The sequence below is a fragment of the Athene noctua genome, chromosome 12, assembly GCF_965140245.1.
Source record: "Athene noctua chromosome 12, bAthNoc1.hap1.1, whole genome shotgun sequence".
In the NCBI taxonomy this organism is placed as follows: domain Eukaryota; kingdom Metazoa; phylum Chordata; class Aves; order Strigiformes; family Strigidae; genus Athene; species Athene noctua.
In genome coordinates, this window is record NC_134048.1 from 24,067,201 (window position 1) to 24,093,894 (window position 26,694).

The 26,694-nt window shown below is 42.5% G+C and overlaps 1 protein-coding gene across 5 annotated transcripts; it reads left to right on the forward strand.

The window, feature by feature from the left end:
- Positions 1 to 40: 40 nt before the first annotated feature.
- Positions 41 to 24,845, forward strand: RBM27 (RNA binding motif protein 27). Of its 5 annotated transcripts, none has more exons than XM_074915816.1 (21): positions 41 to 217; positions 2,782 to 2,900; positions 3,751 to 3,875; positions 5,504 to 5,610; positions 6,195 to 6,388; positions 7,188 to 7,445; positions 8,010 to 8,243; positions 9,426 to 9,560; positions 11,656 to 11,805; positions 13,662 to 13,809; positions 14,097 to 14,250; positions 15,409 to 15,672; positions 15,793 to 15,921; positions 16,770 to 16,892; positions 17,419 to 17,493; positions 17,598 to 17,762; positions 18,185 to 18,289; positions 18,396 to 18,587; positions 20,389 to 20,475; positions 20,942 to 21,052; positions 21,676 to 24,845. In XM_074915816.1, the coding sequence occupies exons 1-21, from the start codon at positions 159 to 161 to the stop codon at positions 21,760 to 21,762; spliced, it is 3,021 nt and encodes a 1,006-aa protein (XP_074771917.1). In that variant the 5' UTR covers positions 41 to 158; the 3' UTR covers positions 21,763 to 24,845. The 5 variants fall into 5 exon arrangements, with proteins under 5 accessions (XP_074771917.1, XP_074771918.1, XP_074771921.1 ...); XM_074915817.1 differs by having other exon boundaries at positions 5,519 to 5,610; XM_074915820.1 differs by lacking the exon at positions 11,656 to 11,805.
- The last annotated feature ends 1,849 nt before the right edge of the window (positions 24,846 to 26,694 follow it).

Sequence of the window (26,694 nt, forward strand, 5' to 3'; positions counted from 1 at the left end):
CGCCCCGGCTGTGCCCAGCAGGTTGCGTTGCGGGCTGGCGGCTAGTTCCTGTACTAGGCCTCGGCGGAGAAGGGGCCGGGGCGAGCGGGGGCTGCGGGGAGCGGGCCGGCCATGGCGGCGGCGGTGTAAGCGGAGCCGGGCGGAGCAGCGGGGCCACCATGATCATAGAGAACGTGGACGCCCTCAAGTCTTGGCTGGCCAAGTTGCTGGAGCCGATGTGAGTGCGGGCGGGGGCAGGGCTGGTCGCCGCCGCGAGGGGAGGCGGCTCCGCGCTGGGGGGGGGCGGGCAGCGCTTCCCGCGGGCTCCCGCGGAGCGCGGCCGGGACGCGCGGTGCGGCGCCGGGCCCCGTGCCCGCCCGCCGCCCCCCGCCCCGCCGCTCCTGAGGCCCCCGGGAGGGGGACGGGGCCCGGCCCGCGGCGCGCGGGCGGCTCGCCTGGGGCCGGCGCTTCGGAGCGCGCGCTCGGCTTGAGCCGGACTCCGGTTCCAGAGGGCTCGGGCCGGGGGCTGGGGTTTACCGCGGGCCGGTGCGCTGAGCGCGGCCTTTTGGTACCCGGAACGGGCGTAGCGGCCTTGGCCTCCGCGGAGCGCGGCTGCCCGCCGCGCCGCTGCCGTGCGGGAGTTCGGCGTCGGTCTGTCGGAGAGGCCTGAAACACCCCGCCGGGAGCCGAGGGGCAGGAGCGGCCTCCGGGGCGGCGGCTGGAGGCGCGCAGGAGCTTTGACCCTCTCCGGGCGGAGGGCGGGAGGGGAGCGCGGCTGGTTTCTGGGGTGGGAGAGGGCGGTTGGGGTTCGGGGCCGGCGGTGGGAAGTGCCGGGGCTCCGAAAAGCCGCCCGCACGCCGCCGGGACGCTGCGAGGGTTTGCAGAGTTCCCTGTGGCAAGGGCCGTTGGAGGGAGCCTCGGAAACCGGCCTTAGAGCCTCCGCAGAGCGGAGCTAAGACCGGCTTGAAGCTGCAGGACGTTCCCTTGCAGTGTGTAGGCAACTGGTGCTTCTACACCTATCTTTCTATTCTCATGATCTAAATAAGCCTAAGAACTACTCGGTTGTAGTCGTTAAGTAGCAGGCCTTTGAAACTTCTTCATGACTTCCCTGTTTTCTTTTTCAAGATCGCAGCGCTCTCTGATGCTTGGCCAAACCTCTCTGGCAGTCCCCCCTGCCCCTCCGCTCCCGGTTCCCGTCGGCTTCTGCCGTTCCTTTGGCCCCCGAGCTGCGCCCTGGGGACGGGGCTGGAGACGAGGGTTCGTGCCAGAGAATCGGGGAAGTTGTTAGTGGGTCCGAACAGCCAAGGGTTCAGGAGAGAAAATACAGAACGGTTAACCTGGAGAAGTGTGGGCACCCTGCGCGTGCCCCCGTAGCGCCTCGGGGAAACGAATGCTTGGGGAGAGGAATGGGGGTGGTTTGAAGTGGTGGATCGTCTCCTTCGTTTGGAGTTGAAGGTTTATAGCTGGTTGCACGTGAGCACTGGCACCAAATGCATTGCGTTATTTCTCTTCGTGAGCGTGTGTAAGAATTGTAAAATCTGTAAATTTGTGGCTGCTATGTTGTTAATTGCCACATTTAACGTGGCTTCCATCAGATGTTGGAAGCGGCAAGCAAACTAATTTGGAGTGGAGCTGCTTGATTGACTCATTGAGGAGTTTTATTTTCTCTTAACCCGTTGTCATCTGCATGGCTTTTTGCATTTTGTTTGTTTTATGGAATTTTTTTCCAACCCTTAAGATTATTTTGAGTTCTGTATACTTTATACTATTTCTTTCTATTTCCGTAGCTAGTGCTCTTAGAAAATACACAATCCCCTCTCTAAATGTTAATCTTTAAAAATCAACATAATCTTTGAATTGTCAAACTCTTTTAGGTTTTAGCTACCATCTGATAGCTTTCACCTGCATCTTTTGAGAGAGGCAAAATGAGCTATTGCTTAATCATTTAACACTGTTAATCTAGTTCATGCTTTGGGTGTTGTTCTAATAGCTGAATAAAGGAATCTAAAGCAATATCCAATTTAAAGATTAGTGGCAGAGTATTGCTGTACGAAGTTGGCTATCTTTGGCCTTCATGAAGCTAGGTGAGGGCTTAGGTACTGCAGATAGTGACTCTGTGTTAAGAATTGCACCTTTTAGACATTGTACCAACGTTAAAGGATCAGCGTAAAAATTGTAGGCATGGAAATAGTCCTCGGGGAAGGAAACCCCCGGTATGTTGGGCACAGTAATGAGCTGTACAGAACGTATCTGTGTACGTATTTAAAATGTATTTTGCGATACATCTTTCTGAAGTACTTTTCGTGGTAGTCATGTTTTAATACTATAAAACCATTTTAATACTTTACAGTAATTGTGCAGTGACTTTCCTGGTGCTTGCTCTGCTGTTCTTGTAGACTCATACTCTGTGGTGGTTGCTGTGCTTAGAGAAAGTTAGGAAACAATGGCATCTGCTCTGTTGCCCTAGAATTGGATCTTTCTGTAAAAAAAAAAAAGGAGTTCAGTGTTTCCTAAGCAAAGCTCAGGAAAGAGCAAAAGAGTGGGAACCTTGTCAGGTGTTGTAGGGTGGGGGGAGTGGTCACAAGGCAACTAAAATACTGTGCTGTAATTGAAAGAGAAAAAAAAAAAAAAGCAACTTCGGTGGCTCAGTCATCCCAGTGCAGCTGTGTTGGTGCTGGATGTCAGAAAAACATCCAACGTGTGTTGCCAGGTTTTTTCAGTGGCATTTCTGTACCGTGATTGTCCAAGGCAGAGTTTTGGGGATACTTCAGCAGAATCAAGAACGGTGCTTTCTCTCAATAGATGTGACGCAGACCCCTCAGCCTTAGCCAACTATGTTGTGGCATTAGTCAAGAAAGACAAACCAGAGAAAGAGTTGAAAGCTTTCTGTGCTGATCAGCTGGATGTCTTTCTGCAAAAAGGTACTGTGCCCTCCACTACTTCATCTGTTCGGTGGTTTTCATTTCATTGGGGGGCAGGAGGGAGGAAGAAGGAGGATGTACGGTTGTTGCCATCAAAATACTTATTGTTAGATGTGAATTGAATGTTTCTCACAGAGACGGAAGGAATAAAAATCTTGTGCTTTAAAAAAAAAAATCTTAAAATGATGTTGTGTAGCTTGGTCTTGTTCAGGGTGGGTGGGAGGCAATCCTTTGAAATGAAATCTGGCAATTTCTTTTTATCAGTCATGCTGCCAGACGTTGCTCTGACAGATGTTGATAACTTTTGAAAACCTGGTCCATGTTAATCTTTCAGGCTTCTGGTGAGCTCGTAGCAATCTGGTTCAAATTCAAGGTTTTAAGCACTTGAAATTCTGACACTCACTGAGGAATTTATTGTGCTTTGGTTTTTTGTACTCTGATGTTTAACTGATGATTACTCTTCTATAACTGATTTACTTTCATAAAAATTGCTGTAAAGAGGCTGCTGACTGTCACTAGTGGAGTAACTGGACTTATTCCTTCATCATAAGTTTCGATCACGCTTGCCCCTTAGAACATTTCAAAGTTGTAAATGTGATTGAAGGAAAAGTCACTGTTTCTGGTTTCAATATACCTGATTAATTTCTTTATCTAAATAAACAGCCTCAAGTTCCATAAATGTAATTCCAGCTTCTTGAATGGAACTAATGTTCATTAATCTAAGATGCTGCTGCTGCTGCGAGTAGCCCACCTGGATGACTTTTTTTTTTTTTTAGGGACTTCTATGATAATTTTAACAGTGCCCTTAAATCAACATGTAACAATATTTTCTTGTGTTCTGTATCCTCAGAAACTTCAGGTTTTGTAGATAAACTTTTTGAAAGTCTGTACACAAAGAGTTATCTTCCTTCTCTTGAACCCACGAAAGTAGAAGCAAAGCCTGCAGGTCAGGAAAAAGAAGAAGTCAAGGAGGAGGTAACATGATTTTTTCTGTCCATTCAAATAAAAACATTTTAAAATCCCTTTGTACAATCTACCTTTGATCTAGATTAATAGCATTCAGACGTCCCTGGCAATATGAGCTGATAAGTGTTTTTGAAGGTTTAAGAGAGGAGGAAGAAGCAAAAACATTCCAAAACATTTCCTTTTCCAATTTTGTATAACTGTGAGGAATCTAAATTATTTTAAATGTTTTCTGATACTTTAAATCAGTGAAATACAGTGGCCTCTATACTGAGGGATAATTACTTTTAAAAGTGAGGTAGCATTTGTTTGCCAACAGTTATTTCTTTTATCTTATGTTTTATTGACAAAATTGCAAACAGTTGAGTTGTTGAGAAAATCAAAGTAATATTTCCATAGTTGTCTAAATCTGTATATTGTATAATCCTCTATCGCTTGTCTAAGATGTTTTTTTCTTCTAAGCTGGTGATTTTCCAAGGGAAGAGACCTCTTCTCTGTGTTTGTAGCATCCTAATTTACCAGCTTTGAGAGAGAGTTGGGGAAAAATTGCTACAGAAGTAAACATTCTTTATTTTTGTACACTCTGATAACAGTTTGCAAAGATACTTTAGGCTGAATATGGGTTTTAATTACTATAGGAAAGATGCACATAAAGTCAGAGAGTATATATGAAGTTCTAGAAGATCTCCAGGACAGCTTTATGGAACACCTTTACAGGATCAGGACATTAATTAGTTATTTCATCATCAGTAAGGCCTTGATGATTTGTCATATAGCTGAGTGTATTACGTGATTCCTGCAAATGGAGGACACAGAATAAACCAAGTGTAAATCGTAGCTAAGCCTAGGTTGGAAGGGACCCCAGCTACCCTTTGATATAACTTGTCTTGGAAGCGGGGCCTTAGGGTGGGTTCTCCAGAGCCCTCTCAAGCCAAGTCTTGAATATTCCTACCAGTTCTCCCCAGATAATCTTAAAAAGGATGCAGGAAGCCTTCTTTTCTGTTGCGTTTTAATTGGGGAAAAATACTGTTAAAGACTATTGCATCTAAGCTTCTGCCACCAAAATGTACAGTAAGTTCTACACAGCGTAAAATGGCAGCAAAGACAACAAAAGTACAAAATGGTTCAAAGTGATTTACAGTAGTGGTGTAGCTAACAGACTTCTAAAACTGATTTTGTTAAGGCCAGCGAGAAATGTGACTGGCTCAACCATGTGAACGCTTTTTTGTTTTAAAGCATTTATTTCAAAGTATAAACTAGTGGCGTATCCACTTGGAGAAGTGGCTTTTGATACCTGTGTTTCAGTTAAGAGATTCAGAAAGTACCTCATTTGTAGACTTGCTTACTCCAACTAACGAAATGGAGAGTGGATGAAGAACTTGTCTTTTATGAATCCTGTTTAAAAACAAAATATCAAAGTAGTTTTATTTGGGGGCATCTCCTCTGCAGAAATACCTGAAAGATTGAAACAAAAAGCCCAACAACCTCTAGCACTTGATTCCCTGAGGTGCTTAAGTATTCTGTGCAAGTAATGCTTAATAATTGTTTTTATACGGGATGCTAATGTCAAGTTGAACTAAATCTTGGTCTTACTTTCTTCATTTTTTTAAAAAAAAGTAATACTTATTCTTGATTGTTAGTTGTCTCTTAAACAGAATTTTCAAGAGCCAGTTGAAGAAGAGCGGGATGGCAGGAAAAAGAAGTATTCCAGTCCACAGAGAAGCCGTGCAGATTCCAGTGAACAAAGGTTAGTTTTGAACCAGAATACTAACATATTCTTCTGTATTTGCTGACAGTCTTTAACTATGGATTTTTACCTCATAGGTAGTGATTTTTATTTTTTTTTGTAAAAATAGTGATTTCTTCCCCACTTTTCTCTGTCCACGATGTATTGTCAGCATGCCGATCATGTGCATTGAGAACCGTCAGTAGAAGTTTGTCTCTTCTGAAAAAATGAGAGTACTTTTCAAATGTAATCCCTAGGAATGTCATAAATGGCATTCTTTCCCTTGTGACATAAATGAAGGGCATTGCAGGGGAAGGTCTTTAGGGGTTGGGGGGAATTCACACAGCATCAACATTGCTTTAAAATGTGTTCTGTTTCAGTTGTCTTTTTCACCTTTCCAGTTCTTAGCCCTTCCCTTGCTGGTTTATACCAATCAGTGACTCATCTTTGAGATTCTCTACTTCTTTATGTTATTTGGAAAATTCTGACTCAAATGTTTTGCCGTCGAAATGGATGGGAAGGATGAACAGTATCTTAACTTGCTGCAAGCTTGTTTTTTAATTGGGTTGCTTTTTTCACAAACATGGTCTGCGTGTGTCTTCTAGAACCAGAGAGAAGAAGAGAGACGATGGAAAATGGAGGGACTATGACAGATACTACGACAGGAGCGACCTGTACAGAGAGAAGTCGAGCTGGCGACGCGGCAGGAGTAAAAGTCGTAGCAAAAGCAGAGGGCTGAGTCGAAGCCGCAGCCGCAGCAGGGGTAGAAGCAAAGACCGTGACACAAGCAGGAGCGCTGGTGAGTACCTGAGGTCCTGCTTCGGGGGAACATCAGGTGTCGGGGAAGTGCGGCGACTCCCACACACTGTGTGGTCTGGCAGGCGCTGGGTGGCCTTGAGTAGTTGGAGCAAATTTGAGAGCTTTGTGTTCCTGAAACCCGTAATTAAGATGCTGTTCTTCGAGCAGAACAATTAAGGGGATTGTTTCTTCTTTGCTAACTTCTTAATTTATCCACAGGTGTATACCAGCGGATATTGGTAGCTGATATTTTTGTACTGTGTGTGCTGACAAAGCTGTTGACTTCTTTTTTTTTTTTCTCTCCCCTCTAGAGATCTATTCTTTTGCAAAATAGCGTTACCCGCTTTGGCATTTCTTACTGTGCATTTTTTAAAAAAGGTTTCTTTGTAATTGGGGGTGGTTACTATGTTATCCATTGTTCTTTGAGGGCTAATTCAGGTCTCTTGGAAAAATAAGAGGCACAGATTTCAATGCATGTTGAGACCATGTTGATTAAGGGCAAGGGGTCGGTTTCAAGCTTTCCCCGCCTCTTTCTACTTTAAAAGAGAAAGCTGTAATCCAGAATGGAATAAGGAGTAGAGGAATGAAGGTGCGTTTTGCAAAGAAAACATTTTTATTTCTGAAGTTAAAACCCTGTTTGCATTATATTAAGACTAAGCTCCTTCAAGAACAGTTTAACATGAAGAATACTGAATATTTAGAGAAATGTTTATACTGTTGTGTATTATCTTTTTCTTAAGGCTCTGATACACAGAACAAAGCATGAAGACTTTACCTATTTTATTTTTTTTTTTAAACAGAGCACCGAGAGAGATCGAAGTTCAAGAGTGAAAGAAATGATGTTGAAAGCTCATATAATCCAGTGTCTGTGTCTCCCAGTAAATCTACTGAACAGTATTCCTCTGCACAGTCTATTCCCAGTGCTGTTACTGTAATTGCACCTGCGCACCATCTTGAAAACACAACAGAGAGCTGGTCAAATTACTACAACAATCATAGCAATCCCAGTTCATTTGGTAGAAACCCTCCTCCTAAAAGAAGATGTCGAGATTATGATGGTAAACTGTTTCTTAGTTTTCAGTTTCATACCTTGTTTCAATTATTCTGAGCTTTTTTTTTAGGTTTTCACTAAATGTGGACAGCAAGTCAAAATGCAGTAGCCTATGAAGTATACCTTGTGTGTAAAAGGTGCATATATGACCTGCATTTTACTGGGGAAGGAAATGCATTTTACTTGCTAAAAGCAGTCTGCTTATGGTCTGACAGTTGCTGGATAAGAACATGTGGAGTTTGTTCACAGTTCTGTATGTGCCTGGCAAATATTTCAACCACTGGCAGGTCTGATAAAGATTGCAGTGTGTGTGTCTTAATGGAAATCAGGTGGTACTTCTGACTTCTTTCCCCACAGCTTTTGTGACGGGTGCATGTATGTTTCTGTGTTCTTATGGAAGATCATTCCAATTTGGATTATTTTGAAACCTCATCTGTTAATGTAATGTTGGATCAGTGATTGCATGTTTTCTGTAGTGAGGAATTCCAGGAAGAACTGAGATGCTACAAATCTCCGACAACTAATTTTTTTTTTTTTTTCTAAAAAGATTATTAAATTTCCTGTTTTCCAGAGCGAGGATTTTGTGTACTTGGTGATCTTTGCCAGTTTGATCATGGAAATGATCCTTTAGTAGTAGATGAAGTTTCCTTGCCAAGTATGATTCCTTTTCCTCCGCCACCTCCGGGACTCCCCCCTCCTCCTGGAATGCTCCTGCCCCCTTTGCCGGGTCCAGCTCGTAACATAAGGTTGCCAGTTCCACAGGCTCATCCGCAGGCACCGCCTCCCGTTGTGCTTCCCGTACCAAGTAAGTCGGCATGGTGCTCTCTGTGTCTGTCACCAAGTTACAGTCATGGCTCTTTTTGGAAGATCTGTTTGTATTCAAAGTAATGAGTTCAGGTTTCTTTGCTAGTCTTGTGCCGTTCAAAATATTGCCAAAATAATTCAGAAAAATCCACCTGTAAAATGTGATGTTTCCAACACTCCAAATAGAATTAGGCAGGGGAGTAGAGGGGAGTATCTTTCAGATTATCTCATAACCCTGGTGGTGTTTGGATTGATCACTGACAACTGCATCACTATCATCTTTTTTTCCTACTGCAAAAATGTTGAGATTTGATCTACTAAAAGCTCTTAAATTTCTGTGTTCGTGCTGTATTATCTGCTACAGAAAGCAGATGCATCTTAAGATCTATCTTAGCTCAACAGTGATCTCAGATGTTTAGCCTTTTTTGCTATCCTACTGCATCTTGTAACGTAAATTCTATGAAGAAATGAAAGTATTTTGTGGATGCTCAGTTTCAGTACTCTCTATTCCAGTAGCAAAATACGTGCTGTGATAATTGTATCAAACAGCAGCAGCTATGGGATGAGAAATAATACAGCGTTAACCCAAAACTTTGCGTGAGCCTTTTAGTGGAAGTGGCTTGCTACTGAGTGAACCGGCAGCGCTTCTGATTGTGGTCGTGTCTCGATAGGTTGTGTAGCTAACACATTGTCCTTTTTGGGCATATTCTAAGTAGGAATGTATGTATTGTATATGGTGCAAACAGAGCAAAAATATCTAGATAAATTCCTTGTCTGTGAATGCCTTTTGCCCTGTGGTTTTTGTTCTAGAACTGTACTCCTAAGGGTTGCTGGTACAGTCTCTTGCTCTGAGCAAGCCTTGATTCTCCATGGGAGAGCTGAGGGAGGAGCTGCTTTAGTGAAAGCTCCAGAATAATAAACCTCTGGGGAAAAAAAAGACACTTTTTTCTTTTTTTTTTTTTTCCTTAAGGCTTTGTCCTTTCTGAGAAAGAGAAAAGGTGTTGGAATTGGAGAAACTTACCTGAACAGGGCTTCTCAGTTTACTTTTACTGTGGTGGGGTTATCGATATTAACAGTCTTGTCATTGCTCAAAACAAGGCATAAACAAATTGCACTGAATTGTTTGCATGTTTTATCTGTGGAGTTACAAGTCTTAGTGATCTATTCTGTGGTGTCATTGTAGGACCACCTTTAACACAGTCAAGCTTGATAAATAATCGTGACCAGCCTGGGACAAGTGCAGTGCCCAGTCTTGCACCCATCGGAGCAAGACTACCTCCTCCTTTACCCCAGAACCTACTGTATACAGTATCGGAACGTAAGCAAATACCTTTTCTTAAAATCTGCTTGAGATATGCATTTTAAAATTCCTCTGTTGATGGGTGATTAGAAATTATTACCTCTGTCTTCCTCTGGTACATACAAATCTAAAAAGAAGTCTGATGGCTTTCCCTGTGGTCAGGCCGTCATCTGCTGTTTCGGTGTGAATAGCCCTAGTGCTCTGCCACTGTCTGAGGGGAGAGCCTTGGTGGGAGCTCCACCTGGGTTTCGTACCTTCAAAGCAAAGATTGTTGCATGAGAGAGGGACTCTCTTCATCCTCAAGCGGTTCAGTACGACATCAGTAGGCAGAAGATGGCTCTGCAAGCCTGTAATTACTGTTTAACTTGGTCTTTGTTTCTATCCGCTCTTGGCTATTACAGATGAGAGGTGGTTTTTTTTTTTTTAGCTGTGTATCACAATAGTCTCTGCAGTCTTCATATACATTACTGCTTTCTTTCTACCTTATTTTCCAGAATCAATTTAGGTCTAGCTTTCTAACTTTAAAAAAAAAAAAAAAAAAAAAAAAAAACAAAACCCAAACCTTTCAATGGACGTGTCCATCTTCCTTAACAGAACTGATTTTTAAAAAGTGGGTTTTTATGAGGGGACATAGCAAAATACCTGAAGAGTCCTAGATTGCGCAGTTTAAATCTAACAAAGCTTCCATTTCTTCGATAATGAAAGGAGGAATGGCATTTCCATGGTTTACATGAGCAAAATAAGACAATTAAATCTCAATGTTTTATATTCCTGTCTGGGTTTTTTTACATAAACATTCTGAATTTTATTCAAAGGAGGGCTCTAGTTCATGGTCCATGTCATTCCTTTGCGCCTTCCATGCTTTTCAGAACTTGAGTCACTTGGATACCTTGTTAGATAATTGTTCAGCTAACTCCAAATGCTGTCAGGCATTTAGATGTTACCTTCTGATTCTTCCAGCTTCAGAACTTCTTCCAATGGGTGAATCTGTCTGTCTTAGCTCGCAGGCATCACTGACCTCAGTTGCACTGCATAATTCTGTTCTCCAGAACATCTGGGGAGACTCTCCTGCCCCCTTGTCAGACTGTTACACTAACAACTGCTGGTTGCCCTCTTGCAATCAATCCTGGGCCAGATCGTGGAGGAGCAACTGGTGATTCAGCTCATGCAAGGTTAATGGAAGCTCCCGGTCGAGTCTGACACTAAACTGCCAAACATCAGTGTGGAAATTCTGAGGCATCTGCTCTAAATTGCAGAGTCTTCATTGTTGCTGTGGAATAAGGAGCTGAAATTTAGATTGTTTCAAGTCTGTCAATACCCCTTGTAAAGGCATTCGGTTCAGTTACAGGATGTACTGTGTTTCTGTGGAGGCTTTTCATAGACTTTTTTCATTCTAGTTCTTGGATAGCTTTTCATTTTTGTGGTTGGAAAAATGCATCATCCTTGATTTGGAACTTGGGCTGGAAGAACAGTATGAATCAATTCTGTCTTGTGTTCTCATGGCTACCCCTTTTAATTAAAATAATCATTAGTACTTTACTGGAGCTAGGCAGATGATCTCACTCTTAGATAAATTAAGAGAATTTAATAGGTAAGTATTGGCCAAATTACCTCATTTCTCAGCTTTCTTTGATTGGAATCATTTAAGTACATTCTTCCTCAAAAATCCTTTTCTTGAGTAAACTAGACTGTTGGGCAGCAAAGACTGAAAATCTCTTTGGATCTTAGTCCCTAGAGAATAAATGCTCAAACTAAATCTTTTATTGCTCCCCTTGAAACGCTGTCAGGCATTGTGAAGCTTGTCATACAGACACCTCATTCCTCTTTCGGGCAGCTCACCAGCAATACTCCATTATTGTGACCTATGTGCTTTTGACAAACGGTAACAATCAGAGTGAAAAACAAGAGAATTATGCCCAAATAGCCTTGGGCATAACATTCAGTTGAGGGTTTTCAACGGCTAGGCACATTGGCTGTACAACATCTTTTCTCTCTTCTCTTCATCCAAAACAACTTCTGATTCTTGGACATCAATGCATTTCCTTAAAGGAAAATTAACCCTGAGTCTTAAACTCATTTGAAAAATTCTTTCATTTCTCTCCTTTTTTTATAGATACATATGAGCCAGATGGCTATAACCCTGAAGCTCCTAGTATTACCAGTGCTGGTAGATCTCAGTATCGACAGTTCTTTACAAGAGCACAAACGCAGCGTCCAAATCTAATTGGCCTAACATCTGGGGAGATGGATACAAATCCAAGAGGTAGGAAGGGTTTCTAGTCATTGCTGTTGCTATTTTTGTCCAGGACCGTCAACACTTATTGTCCCCTTTTTCAGGCTGAAAGCAGTAGCTTTTCTCACTGGTCCCGTATTTCAGACCAATTTTCTGACATCTCTACCTTTTTTAAAATGCTAACTTGACCATATTAAAGTCAAAGCAGCCTTTTTGATTACAAATAACCACTTGCGTGGGAACGTTACAAGGGGGTTTGTTGGTTGGTTGGTCGGGGTTTTATTCCTCTTTAGCCTGTGAAGGCACTTTTTGGGTGCTGAGTGCTTCTCGAAAGAGACACGGTGCAGAACGATGGCTTTAACCTCTCAGGCTGCTTTTTGGTTTACCAAGGGTGTGTTTAGGACTGGGGCACGGAGGTGATGATCTGCAGTACTCGCCTCGGCTGTTGTGATGGTAGTGAAGAGGGGAACTGCTGTGGCATGTTTTTGTACTTGATGGTCTGACTCTGTCAGCCAGACGTTCTCTCTGAAGTGGAGGTTGCAGGTAGCATTCAAAATCTCCTAGCCCGTGGAAATCCCAGTCTGCATCTAAGTAATTCTGAATCCTTAACTGGATGGATGTGGATGTAGTCTCTTGGTGGTGACATGTACAATAGATCTTTTAGGGGAGGGAACAAGTCAAGGCTCTTTAAAGGAATTTTTGTTCTGTTAGCATAACTTTCTTTATCCCACCTGCTTTTCCCACCCCGATCCTTATAAGATGCTAAATGTCAGTGTTTGCTGTTACACTTCGCTGTTTCTCACTCAGTAGATGAGATGTTTTTTTCAGTATTTCCTTTAGTGACTCATCCTATAAAGAATATAGTTAAATATTATTGCAGAAATCCCTGTTGCTGTTTTCATCTTAATGAACATCATAAAGGCAGGCTTGGGGCTTTATTGCTGTCCCACAGATTCTCTGAGAAGCCATTTCAGTTGTGAGGCAGGGGTGAGTGTTCGGCGGTGGTGCTTCAGACCACTTGTTTGACTTGTCTTTGTCATGTGTGTGAAAGTTTTCCTCTAAAACCGTCCTCCAAAGTATGATCAAAACTGTAATATTAAAACTGTGCCCAAAAATGCCCAGTCTTCATTCTCACCAGTGTTAATCAGCAAAGCTCTGGCTTATATAAAAGCCACAGAAAATTGACTATTAAACTCAGACTTCTTTTTAGGAGTTGAATATTTGGCATATGCAGGAGACTAACAGCAATAGCATAATCTTAAAAATGTTGTAAATAAGTACCTGGCAAACTGTGATCTAGTGCTTTAGCTTTGTGTTTTGTTGAAGTTGCTTTGAACTTTAATGTCTCAGAGTATAATTTCATGCCATAGCTGTGCTTAATTAACAGTTTGTTGCTGAGAACTGGATTGAGGGGTGACGAGGGGTTAGCAGTGGGAGGAAAGGGTTCTTGGTTGCTCTTTCACTGCCAGCACTTAATACAGGGAAAGTTGGTTGTTTTTTCAGCACATGCCACATTGCAGAACTCTAATCTGAAGTTTGGGGACCTAGCTTTGTTTCTTTTCCTTTTTTTTTTTTTCTTTTCCTGTAGAATCTGAGTTTTCAGTACCTGAAATACAGAGTTTTAGCTTTGTTTCTTCAAGCTAATACCAATCTTAAAGGTCAAAATCTCATCCCTGCTGGCTGGACTAAATGTTTTCCTCAAGTTGTTTAGTTAGGCTAGCAAGTGATCTCTGCAGTAACTTCATAAACAAAACTGACCAACTTGATAAAGTCTGCCTGATTTTTATGTTTTTAAACTCAATCCTGTTTTGCAGTTTAAGTGAAAGCATTTCCTATGTCTCCGTTGATATATGGTGAATAACACCGGCCTTTTTCCTTTCCTCCAGCTGCCAATATTATCATCCAGACTGAACCTCCCATTCCCATTACAAATAATAGCAGCAACGTAACTAGAGTTGTCCTTGAACCAGACAGCAGGAAAAGATCTCCGAGTAACATGGAGTGCCCACCAATAAAGAAACCGTGGCTGGGAAAGTAAGAATTAACGACTGCCGTTGCCTAATTGAAATGCACTTTATTGCTGTCAGTGCTGTGAATGTTGTTTTTCACTAGGCCCTGTAATTGGAGCTGGCTGGGTCAGAAAAGCTGTGTCCACCTCATATGGAGACTGAATATTTGGTGGTGGGAGGAGCTCTTACTTGTTAATGTCTAGAGAGCATACTTCATATAAGAAAAGTAAAAGTTAAATGAGCGTTAACGTTTTCTGCCTTACTTAAGTATATGTATGCCTATCTAAATTACCATCTTCTCATTTTCTCTAGACAAGCAAATAACAACCAGAACAAACCAGGATTTTTGAAAAAGAGTCAGTATACCAACACAAAACTAGAAGTTCAAAGAATTCCACCAGAATTGAACAATATTACACAGCTCAACGAGCACTTCAGCAAATTTGGAACTATTGTAAACATTCAGGTAAAAAAACAAATTTCAGTTTTATGCCTGTGTGCAGGTATTTGATTTTCCCTGAAGCCTTGTTGAATATTGCAGCTGGACTACATTCCTTGAGAAATCCTAATGGAGGCTAACTGGGAGAGTAGGTAATCAGATTCAGAGAAACCTCTTCTCAGTCTAATCTGTGTTATTATCTTAACTCTGTAGGGATATGTTGACTTCTGCTTTCATGAGGTCTTAGGAAATTTGAAAGGTTTGCTTGTTTAACAGTATCTAGACTAACTCAGGTTTTTGAACAACTTATTGAAAGAGATCTAACATTTTCTGTTCTGTATGATAGTCCTGTTTCGTAGTCAGGATTTTGACAAAGGTGCTACAGGAGAGTCTCACATGCATCAGTTTATTGCTTTGCATCCTAGAACTGGCTCCCATTCAGTGGTGTTCCTTGTGCTGTAAGAAGGGGAAAAGCACTGTACAAGCAAAGCACAGGTAGTTAGATGGTTAAAGTAGCATTTAATTACCCCTTATTTTTCTAGACAAAGCAGTTGCCTCTTCAGTGCTCAGAGGTCTAAATAAAAGACAGATACCTGGGAAGCCTTTGTATTTCTTGAGTTGATAATTTTATGTCGTAGCCCAAAAGATTCTGTAGTGCTTTCTGCACCTTGATGATGAAATAATGCATTTAAAACATGCTATCTCTGTCATTATACTAGAAAGTCCAATACATGTTTTTATTCCTGTGATTAATTTTTAGAGAAGAATTGTCTTCAAGAGTGTTAGATAATGCTGCTTTGGGAATGTGGTGAACCTTTGCATTGCACACCCTCGGACAGTGGTCTTCTCGCAGGAGGTTAGAACAAAGAGCTTTCCAATCAACACTAGGGTCTCCTCAGTCATCGCCCGGTGGTAGTTCCCAGTGCTCTGAATATATGACTATTGCTGGAAGAGTCTTGTTTTTCTAATTTTATTTTACTGTATAGAGGCTTTGCTGCAACATACACGCAACGTTTGCCGAAAAGTACTTGGCTGTAATACACAGAATGTTTTACCTGTATTTTGAGCTCCTAATATCGTTGGATGTTCCACTCATTATTGCAGATTATTTGTAGATTGGTTTGCTACTGGTTGAGATGTTTTCTTCCTCGAGAAATAATGCATTCCAATGAACTTTTGATTTAGGTTGCTTTCCAGAATGATCCTGAAGCTGCTCTAATTCAGTACTTGACTAACGACGAGGCTAGGAAGGCAATTTCCAGCACAGAGGCAGTTCTGAACAACCGGTTCATAAGGGTCCTGTGGCACAGGGAGAGCGAGCAGCAGCCCCCACTGCTGCAGCAGCAACAGCAGCAGACACCCGCGCAGTCTCTCCATCACCAGCTTCACCTGCAGCAGCAGGCCCTGACGGCGGCACCGGCGGTGACGATGCACAGCAGCCTGTCAAAGGTACCGTGCTGCCCTCAGCTGGGCGCTGAGCCGCGAAGGGGCTCAGCGCTCCCGAACCACGCTGCCTCGAGGGAGCAGAGTATGTCATCTTTCATTGTTGTAATACCTGTCGATACACAGGTGATGAATAAACCACTGGCATCTGGTGCCTACGTCCTTAACAAAGTCCCGGTGAAACGTCGCCTTGGAGCAGCAGGTGGAACCCAGCCTGACTTAAGCCAGCCTGGGGCTGTGGCAGAGGATTCTCAGGTATGGCAGGGAAGTCTGACACTCCTCGTGCTTGCACTTAAAGCTTTGGCCTGGTATCTGAGAAGGAACGATTAAAAAGAACTTGCAAATTGTTTCCAGTTGGTTCTGTTTCTTTTAACTGATGTCCTATGCAGCCTTGGTCAGTCACTTCTTCCTAGTTTCATTAGCTGTTTCTTAAAAATAGGAATAGTGACCTCAGAAATAAAGTACAAGTATTTTAAGTAGCATAAAGTTTTCAGCAGTGCTTCATAGTAAACAAATTTGACAGCCTGTATGTGATGTCAGCTTTTTGTTGGCAAATATAATTGCTTTCCCAGTGATTTTTGAGCTTAGGCTGTGTTTTAACACTAGTGCTAGAAGCTTATAGAATACCTCTGCATAGAGTTCAAGCTGATGCAGTTTAATTCCCACTGAAATCGTAGGGCAGCATGTGCTCTTGGCCACAGAGAAGTCCTCCTTTTAAGAAAGGAAGTATGCAGGTGATTTTTGCTGCCTTACTTGATCAGAAAGTATGATGCTTGGCTGCAAAGCGGAATATAATGCAGATGCAGATCGGCTTCAATGGCCTTCCTAGAGGGTATCAGGATACAGAGGGAGTTTTGGGTGAAAAAGGAAAGTAAGTGTCTTTTATAGAAATCCTTTTAACAAGGATTGAAGCCGATTGCTTCCAAGCAAGTAGAGTGTTAGACTTTATGCATGTGTTTGAATTGCCTGGGTCCTCTTGTCCCATTGCACAAATCTGGAAGTTTTGTCCCTGTTTCACAGAATACATTCCTCTCAAATTCATTGATGGTATATCACATTCATTTTAAGCCATTACATATTTTTGTGTGTTTTTACTATTTCAGACATTTCCTACTTCTACAAGCCACTCAAAAATGGTTTACAGTTCTTCAAACTTAAAGACAACTATGAAGCCTGGTGCAGGGTCTAAACCTCACGACGTGCAAGAAGCGCTTAAAAAAAAACAGGTGCTTTACTATTCATTGGCTGGCTGACAGCATAGCGATCAAATTACTTATAAAGAAAGGTTTGATAGACAACTTAAACCTCAGATATTGCTGTATAGCTTTCTACACGTGTGTGGATTTTGTCATCTTGATCGGACAGTCTCGCAGGTGCCCGTTGAGGTTCCCCACGGGTAAGGCAGCGTCCCTCTGGGGGTGTCTTACTTGACCCACTTGGTCGCCTTGGGTTTTCTGGGTTTTCTTGAGGCATCTCCCTGATTTTAAGCTCTTCAAGTATGAGGCAAATGACAATGTAGGGTATATTTCTTAAGAGGTGCCTGAAGGGGGCAGAAATTTAGTAGAGTACTTCACAACAGGAAGTTTGTTTTTTTCTGGACCAGATACACTTTCTACTTGTGCACTTTGCAGACTAGTAGTTTTCGTTATGGCCTTCACTTCTATAACTTGAAGAAAAAAATATGATATGTGAGAGAGTACATATAATGCTAGACTGCTTTTTACTGACCAAAAGAATTCTCTTCTCATATAGGAGGCAATGAAACTCCAACAAGACATGAGGAAAAAGAAGCAGGAGATGTTAGAAAAACAAATAGAATGCCAGAAGGTGAGTCTGGAATGTCTTCTAGTAGATACATCCTGATTTTGTAGGTAACTGTCTGTTCAGTGTTGGTTTTCCTGGAATTTTATATTCCTGATCTTAATACACAGATGTTGATATCCAAGCTGGAGAAAAATAAGGCTATGAAACCAGAAGAGAGAGCAGAAATAATGAAGACCTTAAAAGAACTATCAGGAAAAATATCGCAGTTAAAGGATGAATTAAAAACTTCATCTGCAACCTCTACACCATCAAAATTAAAGTCCAAGACAGAGGTATTTATTGTGCAAGACACTTGCCCACCTATCTTTTGTAACTGTTGCCAATAGTGCGTCCTAAAATGCAGTAGCATTAGATCAAAACCCTTCCAAGGAGTATTTTGAATTTGAGTGATAACGGTGGACAAGCGAGCTGTGGTTTCAAGGAGCTCGGGTGACCTAGTTTTGCATGTAGCTCACTCAAGCTGTTCCAGTTCTGAAGCAGAGAATTCTGGGCCCTTCAAAAAAATGGGGTGGGGGCACATCATGGAGGGAATTAAACCAAACTGAATTTAGAGGAAAGTATAGATATTGTGTACTGATCTGTCTATATCATTTACAAAAATGTGTTGCTGAGAAAGTGGAATAAAACTTTAAAAGCACACATTACAGTTCTGCTTTTCCCTGCCGTTTTCTCCTTCTGCACCTTTCCCTCTAAGGCACAAAAGGAACTGTTAGATGCAGAGCTGGACTTCCATAAGAGACTCTCTTCTGGAGAAGACACAACTGAATTGCGAAAAAAGCTGAATCAGTTACAAGTAGAGGTGAGTTTGTCTGGATTGATGCTTTTAATGTATTTATGATACATGAATGTTTTAAATCCTTTCAAACTGAGGATGGCTTTGTATGTTATTTGCCTTCCTGAAACAGGCAGCCCGTTTGGGCATTCTGCCTGCTGGTCGAGGAAAGACTGTGCCAGCCCAAGGCAGAGGACGGGGACGGGGTCGTGGTGGGAGAGGAAGGGGCATGTTGAATCATATGGTGGTGGATCATCGTCCCAAAGCACTGACAGTTGGAGGCTTCATTGAAGAGGAAAAAGATGAATTATTACAGCACTTCTCTGTAAGTATGAGGTCACATTAAAAAAAGAAAAACCTGAAGAGGAGAATTGTGGCCGATCTATAAATCTGAGATTAAGTAGGTAACCAAGACCTGGATTGTGCTTGCTTACAGAGAGGGGCACTCTAAGAACTTTGTAAATAACTGTTTCTTTTCCAAATTCTTGAAGATGCAAGTCTTTTTGTTTCTGTTAGTGCACACAGATCAAAGACTTCATCCTGAATTCATGGAACAGGCTGTGGATAAAGCAAACCGTTTCAAGAGTAATCAAGGGTGTGAATGTAACCTCTTATAGCTGCTTTACAATAGCTGCCCAACGCATCCTTTTAGTGGGCAAAGCTGAATAGCCTACTCTCACTGATTCAGCATATCAGCCTCTCTCTGTTTACAGATTATTTTTCAGATTAGAAATTCATACCATTTATCTTGTGTCTCTAGCTCAGGAAGCAAAGCACTGCTTTGCTAAAGAGAACATCAGTTTCAGAGTTGTTACAAACTCATGGCAGGACAAGTAGCTTGCTGGTTTGCAGGCTGTTACCGGGTGTGTTAGCATCCTAACTAAGTTAACATAATAAAGGAAAAACTGATTTAACGCTTCCCTCAGTTAATCTTTCCAGAATGAGATGTTTTCATGTGCCAAGCCAGTAAACTTGTCAGAGAGGTGATGTAATGCTTCATAAATAGACCCAGCATGAAATCTAAGCCTGATCAAGTCAGTTTGGTATTTCTGGATGCTCTTTGCAAAGCAAGTGACTGACATGGAGAACTAATTTTGTAGAATCCTACCCTTTAGAGCTCGATACAGAAAAGCAGTAGAGTTCTCGAGGGAACTGGTAATCTGACAGCTTGTTTGTTTCTGGCCTGGGTGGGAGCAGAGACCTTTGCAGTTGTTCATACAGCGGGGGTAAGCTTTGCTCTTTGGGGAGCTCTTCCTCTGCTTTGGCCTCGTGGATTACCCCAGGGCCACTGTAACACCTTTGATTAGGTAAATGCAGTGAAAAGCGTTGTGTGGTTTGAGCAGAACCCAACCTGCTTATGGCACAGTAAGAGTGCCGTGAACCCCGGGACAGGCCCTAGGAGGGGACCAGAGTGCCTTTCTGAAAAACGTCTTTCCTTTAATTCTCTTCCTGAGAGACTTCATATTTTTGAAAGTTTTAGCTATCCTTAGCTGCTAAAACCAGAAAAAGTTTTTACAAAGAACTGGTGCTGTTACTCAAGCCATTACCTTCCTGGCTTTTAAGCTACTTTTCTTCTGCTCTTCATATGAAGTCTGAAGTTGACTACAGTTTTCCTTATTGCTGTCTGTATTCCATGCATAAAACCTTTTTTTGTTTGTTTTGGGGTTGGGGCTTTTTTACTATTTAACTATTGTTGCTGTGGTCGTTCCAATTTCACCATTAGGCAGTATATTAATTCTAAAAATGCAAACTTCTTGTTAATCTAGCCATACTAGTTTTACTTTTCTCCTCTCAGTAGTGTATTTAGAACGTTATTCAGGTGCTCTGCAGCAAAGTCTGATTCCTCTTACTGAAATCTCTTGCAAATTAATGAGCTCTGAAGGACTTACTTTCATCCTGCAAAAATAAGATCCACTTATTAGAATAACAATAAATCTGAGCTTTTGCCCAAAAATACAGATGCTGCAGTGTTGCTGGATGACACGGCTGAGATTTCTCTCTCTCACTTTTTTGTCCAAAAAAATAAGGTTTTGGTGGTGCTTTAGTACACTGCAGTTGTAGCACATGATGATCATGTTTCTGGAGGAGGAGATTACTACTGTTCCTAATCAATTTTTCTCTCATAGAAATTTGGAGATATTGAAGACCTTCAAGAGGAGGATTCCCCATTAAGTGTTGTTCTAACTTTTAAATCTCGCTCAGAAGCTGAGAATGTAAGTAGAATAATGGATTTTTTTTTTTCTTCACGGTTCTAAAACAAGAATTTTCAACTCATGTCTGCCTTCATACTTGGAAATTTATCAGGCTTTGATCCCACCAGTCTCAGCTAGGTCCTGTGGGTATTTGTTGCTACTGCATATAGGGTCACTGAAGGGGGACAGAGCCCCTGTTCACCCTGACGGTAACACAGGCCTCTTGCTGATAAGGGCTCAGTGGCACGGTCTGTTCAGAGCTCTGCTCATCTCTTCAGGCTGCTGGTAGAGGAGCCTTAGTTAGCAGATGCAGGTTGGAGCGAAGTTGCTCTTGGAAGACTGAAGTGGATGATTGTGACTTAAATGGTTGAGATCTTCAAACGTGCGTCTGCATGGTGCTCACTGGGTCTGGCTCATTGTTGGCCATCTTAAAAAGACTTTTCCTAATCCTCTTTTTGAAAATATGTTCATTTAACATACAATCTAGGCTGCTAACCAAGGGTCCCGGTTCAAAGACCGAAGGCTACAGATATCATGGCACAAACCGAAGGTACCTTCTGTGTCCACAGAAATAGAGGAAGAGGAGTCTAAGGAGGAGGTAGGAAAGTGTGTTTATAACCTAATCGCTCTTCTGGGGAGCCAAGAGCTCCTTTAGGATACAGTTTTCTGTTTACTGAAGAAATTTCATAAAAGGTGTTTTTGCAAACCAGAAACTTAACTGGTTTTGAGTAGTCTGTTACGTTTTCCACATTTTAAAAAAAGGAAAAGGGGGGAAAAAAAGCATCCTACTTTCTGGAGGGGATGTTGATTGGTCAACTATGAAAATAAACCTCCCCTTCTCCTCATGCAGCCTGCTAATGCTTTTACTTCACGTTAGCAGTGCTCCACTGTAGGATAAGTTACATACATTCTTTCCTCTAATTATGAACACACTCTTTTAAAGGTTTTTCTGTCTAGACAGTTAACAGAAAACTTATTGCAGAGAGGGTGGGTGGTTGTTTATTCCCGCTTCCTTTGAAGCTTGCCTTTCTTTCCTTGATGTGTGAGGCTGCTGTTCTTTCTGTAAAACTTGTTGAACGTCATTGTGCGCGTTCCAGGGGGACGTACGGTAAACAGGAACCTGATACAAAGCACAACCAATGCTGTGTTGCACGACAGTTTCCTAGGATACAGCAGGGAACTTCTTTCTTTAAAAGTATGGTGTTTGTTTTCTTCATCTAGGAGACTGAAACCTCAGATTTATTTTTGCACGAAGATGATGATGATGATGATGAAGATGAGGATGAGTCCCGCTCTTGGAGAAGATGAAACTTGATATTGGAATGTATAATTTTAGGAATATAGTTCAAGCTACATCTTTTAAACATTTATTTAACAAAGTTGATGAGCCAAAAAAAGCTTTACTTTCTTTTCAAACCACAAGATTTAAAGTGAGCAAAGTTTGTTATAAAAACATTTCGGATATAGAGCTGTGATACTAAGCTAGCCAAAGGCCCAGTAACTTTTTACATAATTATCAAGCTCACCAGGGTGGTGATTTTTTTCTATTTAAGAAGGATAAAAAGAGAGAGGGGGGGGGGAAATATTAGTATTTTCTTGTCCTCTTTTTGTGTCACCTGTATTACCTTGTTTTGGGTTTTTTATAATGTGATTGATTTGTTAGTTTATAATTGAAAAGATACAACAGGTTTTATTTAGCAATATTATGGAGTTAGGGGAAAGACGCAAACTTTCATTAAATGTTATGAAAGAAAAAATTGCCTCATTTGCTAATTGAAACAAGAATAGCATTTTACTTCATATGGAATCACTTAATGTAGGAATTATTTGTGGCTAGATTCATAAATCATTTATTTCAATATGTTAGAAAGCCACGTGGTTTCTATGTTCTACTGCTTTTTGTGAGAGGAGATGGAAGAAGCAATTTAACAGGGTATTACTATAATATTGTCCAGTTCACTCTGTTTCTTCAAATTCTGCTTCACAGAAAACATCAGCAATGACACATATTTGAGTGGATTTTCACTCACTGTTGATTTTTTTCCTGTAGTTTCCATAGAAGGTTCAAGTTCAAGTCAGACTGTTTGTTTACTGCATTTCAGTATTTGTGAGCATGAATGTGATGAGTTTCATACTTCCTCAAAAAGAAAAACAACTAAACTGGCGACCGCCTACCAGCCAGTAGAAACTCTTCCTCCTCTCCCTGCCACCAGCTGCTCGTGTTCAGACCAAGCCCATGAAGCAAAATGTGTTTTGGCCACCAGAATGTCCGAGTCCTGCTCCGAGCCGGGCGCTAGAGCAGAGCTGCAAGGGATGAGGCTTCAGAGGGGCGGCCAGAGCTGGGTCTGGAGGGTTCTTCTTTTGGTCAGACACTGTTGAGGTGAACACCATTACATTCTCAGTTGCCTTACTGTTGTACCATTTAAATAAAACCACACACGCCCCCCAGAATGGTGTGTGGTGTGGTAGAGAGGAGGATAAGGACAGGTCCCGGAGCCGTGTACCCTAACCGTTCCGCGGCTCCTGCCGTGCAGCAGCGTGCTGTCTACTGAGTGTTTGCCTCGACTGTCCCTTTGTACCGTACACTTTTCAGTACATTTTATGTACATTTCTATACAAAATAAACAGAATATCGGTGCAAAAATGCTCTCCTCTTTTGAGTAATGAGTTTACCAGCAAGTCCCCGGCTGAAGAGAACAGCACGTCGCAGCCTTTCAGGGGCGGTGGCTCTGCGGGTGGCTGGTGGCAGGAGCTGAGCGTGCCCTGGGGTAGCAGCATCCTTTGGCCGTGCTCGTGTAGCAAAAGGCAACCCAGGGCCGTCTCCTACCTCCCTCTCTGTGGAAGGGAATCTCTCAGTATTCTGTCGCTTCACACTAAAACCTCACCTCTAGATAATTAGGACTTACCTGCTAATAACGAGGCTAAATTACAGACATGAAGAAACGAGGGGAAACCAATCCTACGTGCTTGGAAGAGTATCTTGCTTTTCTCCCATCATCTCTAATGGTTTTTTTAATGTCTGTGGCTCAGTCAGTGTATATTTTGAGAAATCCATTGCAGTAAACATATTTGAGTCCTGACAGTTTAAAAAGTGATAGAGGGATCAAAAGGATTTATATATTTTTTTGTACAGAGTTTTTTCTTAAACTGTATAATTCTGTAAATATTTGCGCTTTTTGTGTACTAAAACTACCAGCGTATAGATTTCAATAAGAACTGTTGTATTTTTGTATTTGGAAAATGAAAATTACAGTGAATGAATGAAGCTGTAAGAAAACCTGCAGTAGCCTTTGGGACACGTAGAGTGGGATTCCTTTTCATATGGTTTTAGCTGGCAGCCCGTGGTCGGGGACGCCTGCCCTCGCCCGGACGGCCCGGGTGAGACGGGAGGGAAACGGGCACGGGAGCTTCAGCTGATGATTTTTGGAGAGCTTCATACTATTTCCTTTTCTTTTTCCCCCTTTACAGTACACACTGGCAGGCTTACCTAAATCCTCAAGTGACATGCCAGTCGTGTCTAAAGGCCGGGGCAGAGGCGGGCTGTGCCGCGGGACTCGGGCTGCGTGTGGGACACGTGCTGCGTGTTCCTGGGAGTTCTGGTCAGGGCAGCGTCGTGGTGTCTGACTTCTGGGCGAGGAGGAGGAGAGCTCTTTGAAAGTGACCTTCACTTGGCCCGAGCTTAGGGATCTCCCCGTATCTTAGGGCACACTAGGCTATACTGAAGTGTGTGGGGGCTTCATTTTGGGTTTTTGTTGGTTTAATAGGTAACGTGACAGCCCAGCTTACTTTACGGCAGTGCTTTCTTGTGAAATCCACGTGTGCTTTCAGAGGGTACCTTAGACAGGATTTAGAATTAACACCACAACTTGTCTGCGCCAGCCAGTGTATTCACGGGCGATGTGTAATTCATGTTTCCAGTCTGAACTTGGGGTGTAAACAGTGGAAGAGTATGTGATAAAAAAAGAAAATAACTATTACAAAGGATTACCTCCCCTGCGTTGTTGAGTTACCCTAAGCAGAAAGGACAAAACAAACTCAAGTTGGAAAGATTAAATCTGAAAACGGTTGCCTGCTTATTGTGGAAATGACACTTGCTTTTTTTAACAAAATCATGTGAAAAGGAATAAAGTTCCTCTTGGTGTATAGTAAACTTGTACTATAGTTTTTACAAATTGTGAACTTGTGTAATAGTATAATAGGAGATATTGTTGAATTTCTAACTGTTTATACATTTAAATTCATATATGTAATGTTTGTTTTATTGATTACAATCTGAATTTCTAAGATGCATGTTGACTTTTTTGCAATAAAGATATACTATGGAATGGTTCAAGATTTAGAAAAGACAAAGAAAATTCTAACTAAAATAAATTGGACAGCAGAACCATTCAAAAAAAATTACAACTATCACAAAAAGAGCGTTATCACTTTCTTGGGGGGGAAGTGTATGTGTGACCGGGGTATTTATTTGTGTGGAATGTGAGTGCAAGTTTGCTTTAATTAGGAGCCAGGAGAAAAATCTTCAAGTGTATCAGTGCTCTGAAATAGCACTCATTAAGAAGGCAAAATTGATGGGGGGAGGGTATAATGGGGGTGGGAGAGATTCCAGTAAAGGCTATTCTATATTTAGGGGAAGGTTCAAACTTCAGCAGAAAACTAAAAATGTTTTATGGACCATGGTGGGTTCCATGGTCTCTCTTACAGATTTTCAGCATTGCTGGCTTATTTAAAACTGTGGGTACAGAACATGAAGTGGTATACATGCACATTCTAAGCCCTCTGCAGTTTGGTCTGAAAGCTAATGTGTTCTGTTACTAGCTTTACTCTTGGTCTTTGCTTCTTTCGCTAGTTTCCATCATTCCTTCCTCTCTCCTGTGTTGCTTTCATGAATGGAAATGCCACTCAGCTTCTCAACACCTGCTTTACTCGAAAATGTTTTTCCCCCGTAACAGGATATGCAATCCAGGATTTATTTTTAACAAATCTGCGGACATCTTAAGTTGACCCTGGACAACTGGAGCTCAGGACTTGACACTTTTTCCCTTGCAAGCAGAGGGCCGGTGCCACATTTCCCAGGTAACTGCTCTAGACGGTGATTTTCGGGAGGGCTCGGAGCAGCAGCCGCCCCGCGGCCGGGGCGTCCCCGCGCTCCCCCCGCTGCTCCCTGCGCCCGTTTGCACACAGACCCCGGCCTGCGTCTGCGGGGAATGAGTTGAAGCTTATTTTATGGAGAGGAGGCAGTAATCAGGTAGGTTGGCTGTACAAGCAAAACGTTTGCCAAATCCAAGTGCGGGATTATTTTCTCTGCAATAATAATTTTTCATCACGAGGGGTCGTAACGGGACGCTGCAGAGGTGACTGTGACACCTCCGCGGCCGCCTGAGCTGGGCGCTTGGCCCCCGTCCCCGCGGGCGGCATCTCCAGGGAGGGAAAGACACACAGGAAAGTTTATTAGAAATTGTGTAGAATAGGATTTATGTTAATCTCCAGATAAATATGTTTTGAAGCAGTATCTTCTGTGACGCTAGCAGTGTTCATCCTGGAAGTCCGATGTGTTTTACTGTGATTTGCCTGCTTTTATTTTATTTTCAGTTTGATCTAAACGTGCTTTCACAATGGTGAGCTCAGTTACAATGACACAGGTTTTTATATACTGCTTCTCTGCTTTTTCAGTATTTTCTGCTTGCTCTCTTGCTTTTAACCACGGTATCAACTGAAAGTTTATAAACTCACTCAAGATATGTTCTTGCAGCTTTCCTATGACCTGAAAATTGTATAAATAGAAGAAGCTGATGTGGTAAACTTGCGATTGCATGAACATTGCACGGGGGAGGCAGGATGGTTTTGGCACTGCAGGGAATGACCATTTCCACTGGCCACGTCTCAGCAGCAGCGTGCCCTCACCCTGCTTGGGACCCTTCCTGGGGATGGGTCGGTCCGTCTTTACTTCGGTCCAAGAATGCCTTTGCCCCAGGAGCTGCTCCGGGAGACGCAGCGAGCGCGTGTGGCGCTTGGCCTCGGGGTGACGGCGCCGTCCGGCCTGGCCGTGCCGCGCGGGTCGGCCTCGGCGGTACCGGGGGTGATGCTGCTGCTCTGCCTGTGCCACCTCTGACCGTGGGTTTCACCGAGAAACGCGTCTGCTGAGGGGCTGGAACTGTTACAGTGAACCCCAAAGGTGCAGCAAGAGCAGTTTTTGCTCTGAGAAAAGCAAAAACTTTGCTTGGGGACGATGTCTGGGTG